Genomic DNA, 9,967 nt, shown 5'->3' with positions numbered 1-9,967 from the left:
TTGTGAGCCACCATGTGGTTGCTGGGATTTGAACTCCGGACCTTCGGAAGAGCAGTCGGGTGCTCTTACCCACTGAGCCATCTCACCAGCCCCATTGCGATCTTCTTATGTACAAGTAAAATGTATTTGGGCCTCCCTCACTCTGGCTGGCCACCTTCTTCCCAGCCCTAACTCAATACATCGTTTATAAGCCCCAGACCACAGCAGTTATATCCTTCTTGGGTGATAGAGTTTATTTCCATTATTTCTTTTTGCCTTTTCCTCTGATTTAAACAATCTATATGTAGGTGTGTATAATTGGCCTCTTGTGATTTGTTTCAAACTCAGGTGATTTTTAGTAGCAGTTTACGTTTGGGAACATTTTAACATCCAGCCAAATGCATTTTATACTAATGTAAGATGCATGCCCTCCTTCTTATCTACCATGCAGCGAATCCCCTTTCTCTATCCCCGGAGTCTTTGATCGGATCTCAGTAGTGTTCAGCAGTGTTGCTCACTCTGGCTTAATAGGAATGAGCAAGTATGTTCTTGTTAGTGTGATAAATGGTGTGGATGACGTTTGCGCACTGAGACTCTCTGTTTTCAGAGGAAGAAAAAGTGGCTTTTGTTAACTGGATAAACAAGGCTCTGGAGGATGATGCAGACTGTAGCCACCTCCTACCCATGAACCCCAACGATGGCAGCCTTTTCAAGTCGCTTGCAGATGGCATCCTTCTTTGGTGAGCTGAACACAGGAGCCGTGTACTCTTACTGTCCCCGCGATGGGTGTTCCCTGGACACTGCTCTCCAGAGGATGAGTTAGTCACGATTGTCCAGAAACTTAAGTGTTGTGTGCCCTTCAGTATCTCCCCTGGGATGTAATATTTCATGGTACCGTTTGTATCTGTTACCATAACAACGCCATGGAGCTTCAGAATCCGTCACTGCGTTGTAAAATGTTGATATGGTTTTTCTTTTTGCTTCTCCATAAGAGTTCTGACTGGGATGGGAGCATGGGGCGGGGTGTAGAAGGAAGACACGCCTTCATTAGACTCAAATGAAGCAGTATTTCATCTCAGCTTCTGCTCTTCTCTGTTTTGCACTACACTGTGAACTTTCTGAGACGTGACAAAGACATGTTTACCACAAGTGTATGGTCACAGCATACTTCTTTTTAAAAGAACACTTTAAATTCACCCTCTTTGTTTTCGTGTGTGTGTGTGTGTGTGTGTGTGTGTGTGTGTGTATGTGTGTGTGTGTGATGTGTTTTGCTTGCATGTATATGTACAGCACCCATGCTTGATGCCGTGGAGGTCAGAAAAGGAGATCAAATCCCTGAAACTACAGTTTCAAGATGCTTGTGAGCCACCTTGTGGGTGCTGGGAGTTGAACTCTGGTCCTCTTCAAGACCAAGGAATGCTTTCAACTTCTGAGCCATCTCTCCAGTACCAAGTCCCAGCACATATCTTTATACAATGCAGTGTCTTTATTTTTTTTTAATTAAAAAAAATATAGTACAATTACAAAGAAAATGCATGTCAAAAATATCCTCAGTACCTGTGACTAACTCAGTACCTGGCATGTTGTCTTTAGGGTTGGTGTGTGTGTGTGTGTGTGTGTGTGTGTGTGTGTGTGTGTTTATTTAAAAAGGAAACAAAATCCCCAAACCTTCCTATAAGTATAGGAAATCAGTATCTATAAAATATACCTTAGTCTTCATTTATAATTTTTATCTCTTCTCCCAACTTTTAGAGAATTTCTGACTATGAGCCAAAACTACTTCCTTATTTTTATATTCTGAAACGTAGAGACTTTTTTAAAATGTCTAATTTTTTCCCCTTTTGATTTTCAAGACAGTCTCTCCGTGTAGCCCTGACTGTCCTGGCACTTGATACATAGAACAGGCTGGCCTCAAAGTCAGAGATCTAACTGCTTCTGCCTTCCTAGTGCTGGAATTTAAGGGTATGTGTCACCGCTGTCCAGCTAAAATGTCTAAATTATTGAAGTCCTCAACCAAGGCATTTGCTCCTTCACTTTTTGAGACAACACAATTCACAGTGTGTTGATGTTCATGGAAATCGGTAGTTTCAGGATTTGTTTTAGGTAGCTAATGATAATGACTATCTAAGGAAACAGTGGAGGTTTGGATGTAGCAAGTGGAGGCGGGCCACTGTAGAAGGCAGTGATGCACTCAGACAGACAGCTGTCTTAAGGTTTTCTGATGAAGCTCCTGACATGAACAGCAGCTCAGTAGGAAAGAAAGGCTATTCTTTTCTAAAACAACCAATCCAACTGCTTGCCACGGTGAATTATATTTCTAGAAAGTTTCGGCTAAGTGGTTCCTGTTTTCTCTTCAGCAAAATGATCAACTTATCTGAACCAGATACAATTGACGAGAGAGCCATCAATAAGAAGAAGCTCACTCCATTCACGGTGTCGGTGAGTACCTGCCCCTTGCTGGCCATGTGTGACTATGCTCAAAACTGTCCACGGTGCTGGGGATTTAAACACAACCTGTCATTTTAAAAAATGAACTAACCAGTAACCCCTGAGCTCGTGTTTCTAGCTGCATATGTAGCAGAAGATGGCCTAGTCGGCCATCATTGGGAAGAGAGGCCCCTTGGTCTTGCAAACTTTATATGCCCCAATACAGGGGAACACCAGGGCCAAGAAGTGGGAGTGGGTGGGTAGGGGAGCAGGGGTGGAGGGAGGGTATGGGGAACTTTCGGGATAGCATTCGAAATGTAAATAAAGAAAATATCTAATAAAAAAAATGGGAAAAAAAGAAAAAAATGGGAAAACAATTTCGGTGTTTTGAATTGAAACCAACTACATTTAATAGAATCCATTAAGATTTTAAGTACTTTGGATAAATTTCTTTAGTAAAGGCAATAGTACTAGTTTACATTACAGTTATTTTTTTTTTATTGATCTTTGGATGCTAGTGTCCATTCGTTCTCCTCCCTTCCTCCTTTTCTTCCCTTCCTCCTTCCCTCCCCTTCCTTTCCTTTTCCTTCAACCCCCCTCTCTTCTTCCTCTTTACATCATATGCTCTGCCTCCTTTGTCTTCTCCTCTTTTTTTTTCCTTTCACACAGGGCATGTAGCACAGGCTAGCCCAATCAAGAGTTGGAGGTCAAAGAGAGCACCATGCAGTTAGGCCATATTTCACAAAGTGTTTATTCTTTCTGTGCTAGTCTTTCCTTAGAGACTAACCAGAGTCTGAATTTAGAGTCCCCAATTTTCCCTTTTATACCTGCTGAGCAAATGTAGAGCAATTAATATTCGCCAAGTATTTTAAAACATATGTGAGCTGACCATGGTGGTGCACACACTTAATCCCAGCACCCGGGTGGTACACACACTTAATCCCAGCACCCGGGAGGCAGAGACAAGGGGATCTGTGTGAGTTTCTGGCCCACCGGGGATATGCAGAGAGACCCCGACTGAAAACCAAACAGCCAAACACACCATTGTGTGAATTATTCCCCGACTCTTCCCAGAAATTTTATAATGAGGTATATGCTATGAGATCAGGAATGTGTACTTCTTGATTTTGCTAAAATTATTCTGCCTTCCTTCTAAAGCAAACTGTGACTTTAGACAGTGATGCAGGACTGATTTTGAACTGGGAAAAGGTGTTCTTCTTTATTGTCATCCTTGAGAAATGGAAAACCTGGTGCTGAGCACTGGACTTTCTTGCCCCTCCCTTGATAACAGGCCCATGATGTTGTGTCCACCCAGTAGAAATACCATTGTCAAAGACTGTTTCCAACACAGTCGCCAAAAGATTATTCTCTCTCTCTCTCATTTTGCGATAGGCTTTTCAGTAAATGAGTGTGAATACAGAAAGTTTCCATCTGCCCTCCTCTTTAGAAATACACAGGTGGTAAGCTTTTATGGCACTGAACATGGGATCCAGCATTTCCTGTGGTTTTTATACTGTTGATGAACTGTTAGACTACCTTTAACACTTCTGTGGAGTACATTAAATAACATAAAGTATCTTGTGATTAATTCACAGTAGCTACAGAAAGGAGCCGAGGGGCTCAGTATCATGCAGTTTTGTTTTTAGAGACAACGTTTTTCCTATGCGATTATTAGTCCAAGCCTTTAGGATGCTTAAGAGGACTGGTGTGGGGATTTTGAGAAAGCCTTCCCATGGGTGTTAACTCTGTCTTGGTTGTTTAAGAGTTTAGGGTCCAGAGCAGAAGATATATTCTAGACAGTTACTGTTATGATGCTGGTGCCTGCTGGAGTGTGAGGCAAGGGGAGGAGAGGTTTGAGGGCTGTAACACTGAGACCAATCTCAACAAACAAATGCACTACTAGTTCCTATGAGACTTCTGATTTGTTACAGAAGACAAGACTGGATTCCCATTCCCCACCGTATGACGGTAGGGTCCTGTGATGCCATGTTGCAGAAAGCTGAGTGAGGGTAAATGACATGTGGAGGTTATAAAACTAAGGGAAATGGACAGATCAAGAGAAGAAGGGGGATCTTCTGTGATTTTTTTTTTTTTTTACCAGAGTTGGGACTGAACACAGAGGTCAATCACTGAGCAAAATCCCCAGCCTCAAGGCTCCTTTACGACCATGAAATGTCTAATCTAGGAAAGATAAGGAAGGTTTGGGAGAAGGCTCAGCTGGTAAAGCAGTTGCCTTGGAAGCATGAGGGCCTGGATTCAGTGCCCAGAATTCACATTTTTAAAAGCTAAATCTTGGCGATGAGAGCTTATGATCTGTGGTAAGAGAAGTGGAGACAGGCAGATCCCGAGGCTCTATGGCTGGCAGCTCTGCCTACTTGATGAGGTGCAGGCCAATATGAGCCTCTGTTTCAATAAGAAAGTGGATGGCTCCTGAGGAATGACACCTCAGGTTGTTCGCTGGCCTCCATATACACGTACCTGCACAAACATGCACAGTCATACACACGAACACACATGTCACATAAACATGCACACATACACAGAAAGGTGATGTGAGAGTTGTCAAGGTGGCTCAGCAGGTACCAGGTCAAATGATCTGAGTTCAGTCCCTGGAACCCATATACTGAGCATCAACATGGCCATTTACTTCTTGTTCTTAAGATGTCTAGAAGTTGTCTTATACTCTACTAACCTATAGAGCAGTAATGCTGGCTTTATCGAATGCAAAGTACAATTTACTTGGCTACACATGACTTCTCCAGTTACGTGCCATGTAAGACATTTTCTATACTTGTATTGCAAACATCAACAAAACAAGACAACAAAAAACATAACAACCATATAAACAATAAACCTTAAATATTTAAGGTTTATTTAACTCAGCTCATATTGCCACCAAAACCTGTTAATAAGACAAAGCTGGCTGTATAGCTTATTGAAATAAGAGGAGATTCTCACCTACAAAGCCTTAATCATGCCTTGGGCCCGGGAAGGTAAAGGCTGAATCTGAGGGTCTGAGGATGGTTTAAGACATGGAAAGGGATGCAATCAATAATCCTGATTCAGACTGGGTAAGGAGATGAACACAATATGAGACCAGTGTGTAGAAGCAATGGGGGTGGGGTGCCTTTGAGCTGAGGAAGTGACAGATTCTTAGGCCATAAAAAGATCTTTTTAATGGGTCTTTTAGGCCGTACCTATAGAAAAGACTCTTGGGGGGGGGGGAGGCGTATTAATGAAGACAGAGTACTAGTTGATTCATGCCAGTGGAGACAAGAGGAGCAGCACATGTCACCCCTGTGTAGACAGTAGTGGGATGGGTCGGTGTCCAAGCTGAGAACAGTGGTAACGTCGTGGCTCTTACGATTACAGTTCAGTGCCCTTGCATCCTTCTTTTGAACACAGCTCCATGGTGTCAGCAAATACGAAATGGGTCATTGTAAAATCAGATTTGTTGCAATCCTTGTTACCCAGCTTGTCACCTTTGCTGGGGAATCCCAAGTATCCAAGCATTCTTTTTTTTTTTTTTTTTTTTTTAAGATTTATTTATTTATTATATGTAAGTATACTGTAGCTGTCTTCAGACACCCCAGAAGAGGGCACCAGATCTCGTTATGGATGGTTGTGAGCCACCATGTGGTTGCTGGGATTTGAACTCAGGACCTTTGGAAGAGCAGATGGGTGCTCTTGCCTGCTGAGCCATCTCAGCAGCCCCCTCCAAGCATTCTTTATATTCTGGAAGGGAAAGCTAGGAAACTGTTAGTGGTCAAGCCTAAGTTTGCAGAGAAGCTATCTCTTTAAAATTGTATTGATTTGGCTTTGGGTATTTAAGAGCATCTGAGGCTATTACATATTTTATAAGCTTTTGCTTACAGTGTTTGCCAGGTACTGATAGCACTTCCGTATTTGAAGTGAATTATGAGGTTATAAAGACGTTGAAGGACTTCTTGTTCTGCTGCTACCGGTGGGGAGAACTACACAGACAAGAAGGTTCATCACTACAAATGCAACCCCAGACTCTGACTTTAATCACTTCTTCTGGATTCCCAGGAGATACAATAACTTACATGAAGCAGCAAGGTCTATTATGTCCATACGTTGTAACAGGAAGCCACTGAGACACTCCACTCTAAGATCTCTATAGTGTTGCTCTTGTTAACAGCACATGAGGCAGTTGTTACTGTCCCCACTCTCCAAGAGGATCTGACCTGTCAAACCTGCTTGCTCACCCTAAAGTCCATCTTAGGAGTCCAGGAGTTCAAAAGCTGCTTGTGCATCCTTTTTTGAAAGCAATGCTTTTGAATAGGGACTTTACACCCAACATCAATAAACCAGTAGTGCTGAAATTTCTAGAGGAAAATAACAGTAGAATATGTTAAAAAGGAAACATTGTATATTAATAACTTCCTTTGTGTGTGCATATGCAGTATAAGCCATGAGAATCCAGGTGGTAGCCAGTTGTAGGAGACATTGCCAGAGCCAGTTCCTGAAGCTTCCTATTGGCCCACAAAGCATGTGAACTCAACTCTCTCCTGTCCCTCCATGCCTAGCCCACCTTTCCCCATCCATCCATTTATTCAGGAAATGTTTATTGGGCATAAACCTCATGCCCGAGTGCTTGAGGAAAGCCACCAGCAGCTCAGAGCTTTTGCTGTTAGAGGGCTCGTACATAGCTGGCACAGGAGTTAGGGGATGGGATTCTGAGGTAGACTGTTGGGCTAGTATGAATGAGGCCCAGTGTTTAGTCCCTAGTGTGAACAAAAAAAAAATAAAATCATAACTGGAGGGATGTAAGCAAGAACGGAGTAAGTATATTAATATTGCATTGCCTTGTTTGTGTGTGTGGATCTGAGGACTGCTTTGTCCTTTTTGTTTGTTTGTTGCTTTGGTTTCTGAGAAAATATCTCATGTCACTCAACAGGCCTTGACCTTGCTTTGTAGCCAAGGCTGACCTTGAATTCCTCTTGCCTTTCACTCCCGCTCCCAAGTGTTAGATAACAGGCATGTACCACCTTGCTTGGCTGGTAATATTTATAGAGGGGAGTAGGATCGGGGCAGTACTGTGTATGGAAGTGATGCTGGTTTATGATGTAGGCTATTTGGAGAAGAATGCAGATTAGGTGTGTGTGAGGAGAGCTTGGAAGCAGCTGAGTAGGCTAACAAGATGGCTCAGGGGTAAAGGTGCGTGCTGCTAAGCCTGACTAATTGTGAAATCCCACATAGTAGAAGGAGGGAACTGACTCAAAACCAAAGGTCCTGTGTATTTCGAGCAGAGAGAACGAGAGAAGTAAGAGGGCAAGGGAGAAGGAGAGACTGTGAGTAACAGTGGTGACAGGAAGGGTGTGAATGGTTTTAAACCTGATGCCTAGCTCAGTCTGTGTGCCTGCAGGACAACTGACATAGGGTGTTCCTGGCAACAGGTTGCACAGAAGTGTGCGAATGGTCTGAGTTAGGAAACCACTGGAGAAAGACATGTTTTCAGAGGTATTTGGAACATGACATTGGTATAAACTGGTGACTGGATGTGGAAGGGCAGGAAAGACCCTGCTTGGGCTTTGGGGGTTTTGGAAGAAAGGAGCAAGATTAAAGCTTGTTCCTAACAACTGAGACAGGAAGTGAGTGAGAAGTGGTTTTAATAGGGATGGAGGAAGATGGGGGAAGAATGGTAAGAAAAGCTGATTGTCTTGGACATGCTGGGCTTACGGTGGTTGTAGAACACAGCAAAGATAAGCAAGGGGTTATACAGTCTTAGAGCTTGAGGAGACACAAATCTGAAGTTCATTGTCCTGTGTACATGATAGTTAAAGCTATTGAGTTTTACTACTAGTAGCTTAGCCGTGTAAGGCTATGTTTAAAAATCTGAAAAAATGTTACAGTCAGTTGTTACAGATAACTTTGTGGGTATGGTTTTAGAAATATTTCCTCACTCGTGCATTTCTTTTGGCAAATCAGGAAAATCTGAACCTAGCCCTGAACTCTGCCTCAGCCATCGGTTGCACCGTGGTCAACATTGGTGCTCAGGATCTCAAGGAAGGAAAGCCCCACTTGGTTTTGGGGCTTCTCTGGCAGATCATCAAAGTGGGTCTTTTTGCTGATATCGAGATTTCCAGGAATGAAGGTGAGAACATCAAAACCACCCCATTGCAGCTGAAGAAGCCCCATGAAGGAAGCGCTTACATCTCTGTGTTTCCCTCTCAGCCTTGATTGCTTTGCTAAAAGACGGTGAGGAGCTGGAGGAGCTGATGAAGCTTTCTCCTGAGGAACTGCTGCTACGATGGGTGAACTACCATCTGACCAATGCGGGGTGGCGCACCATCAACAACTTCAGCCAGGACATTAAGGTGGAGAATTTTTAAAAATTGCATTGCATTTTCTCCCTTCCTTCCTTCCTTCCTTCCTTCCTTCCTTCCTTCCTTCCTTCCTTCCTTCCTTCCTTCTTTCTTTCTTTCTTTCTTTCTTTCTTTNTCCTTCCTTCCTTCCTTCCTTCCTTCCTTCCTTCTTTCTTTCTTTCTTTCTTTCTTTCTTTCTTTCTTTCTTTCTTTCTTTCTTTCTTTCTTTCTTCTTTCTTTCTTTCCTCCTCTTCCTCCTCCTCCTTTCTCCTCTTCTTCCTCCTCATCTTCTTTCTCCTTTCTTCTTCCCCTTCCCCTTCTTCTTCCTCCTCCTCCTTCTCTTCTTCCTCCTTTCTTCTTCCCCTTCTTCCCCTTCTCCTTTTTCTCCTCCTCTTCTTCCTCTTCTTCCTCTTCTTCATCATTGTCATTGCTAGTCATTATTATTTGTGGTGTGGGCATAGGCTACAATATGCATGGGGCATCCAGAAAACAAACTGTGGGAGTCGGTTCTCCTGCTACCCTGCAGGCCCTGTAGATGGAAGTCAGGACACCAGGCTTGCATAACACACCAGGCTCGCACAGCATGTACACACCCCACTGAGCCATCACACTGGCCCAGGGTTTAGATTTCAACACTCAGAATTTCTTTTTTACAGTGAAAAAGGGTTATAGGATATAAGAAACAAGGGGTTCATACTTAAAATCGAATTCACAAAGATGCTTGGGGGGGATAAAAAAATGCACCTTACCTTTTCCTGTCTGAATTAGATGCTAATTCACAATTATTTAAAATTCACAAAATCTTTTAAAATAGCAAACCAGTTTATTGAGGTTAGCTAGTCCAAATCCCCTTAAAATTCAGTTCAGTTCATTCAGACATTTATTACGAATGTCCTGATTTTACCAGGCACAGTGATACAGAGGCCAGCTTTGGAGAAGCTTACCAATTAGACCTAGCAAACCATGCGAATCTTACTGGCTTAAAGAATGTTTTATATTTCTCATAATTTTGTGTGTTGATGCAACTTGACTAGGTGGTCCTTCTTTGCATTTGTCTTCTGAAATCAGTTGTCAGTTTGGATAATCTGAGATGTGTACAAAGGCATTGGTCATGTGTCTCTGTGCTCAACTGCCAGGCCTTTCTTTCCACGTGGCTACCCTGTGCTTCCTCACAGTCTGATAACACCAGATAGTCAGAGGTTTAGATAGAGGTTGACTTCAAGAGGAAAACC

General features: G+C 42.9%; 1 protein-coding gene across 2 annotated transcripts in view; it reads left to right on the top strand.

Annotated features, from left to right (window-relative positions):
• Pls1 (plastin 1) overlaps nucleotides 1-9,967 on the top strand; it is a 94,488-nt gene that overhangs the window by 61,251 nt on the left and 23,270 nt on the right. For both annotated transcript variants that reach the window (XM_021206959.2, XM_029543745.1), the window contains exons 5-8: nucleotides 587-719; nucleotides 2,337-2,418; nucleotides 8,359-8,524; nucleotides 8,605-8,747. In XM_021206959.2, coding sequence (XP_021062618.1) covers nucleotides 587-719; nucleotides 2,337-2,418; nucleotides 8,359-8,524; nucleotides 8,605-8,747 — 524 coding nt within the window. The remainder of the gene's footprint in view (nucleotides 1-586; nucleotides 720-2,336; nucleotides 2,419-8,358; nucleotides 8,525-8,604; nucleotides 8,748-9,967) is intronic.

Source organism: Mus pahari, chromosome 10, assembly GCF_900095145.1.
Source record: "Mus pahari chromosome 10, PAHARI_EIJ_v1.1, whole genome shotgun sequence".
NCBI classification, from domain to species: Eukaryota; Metazoa; Chordata; class Mammalia; order Rodentia; family Muridae; genus Mus; species Mus pahari.
The sequence above is the reverse complement of the archived record's forward strand: the minus strand, read 5'-3'. Positions and strand labels throughout refer to the sequence as shown.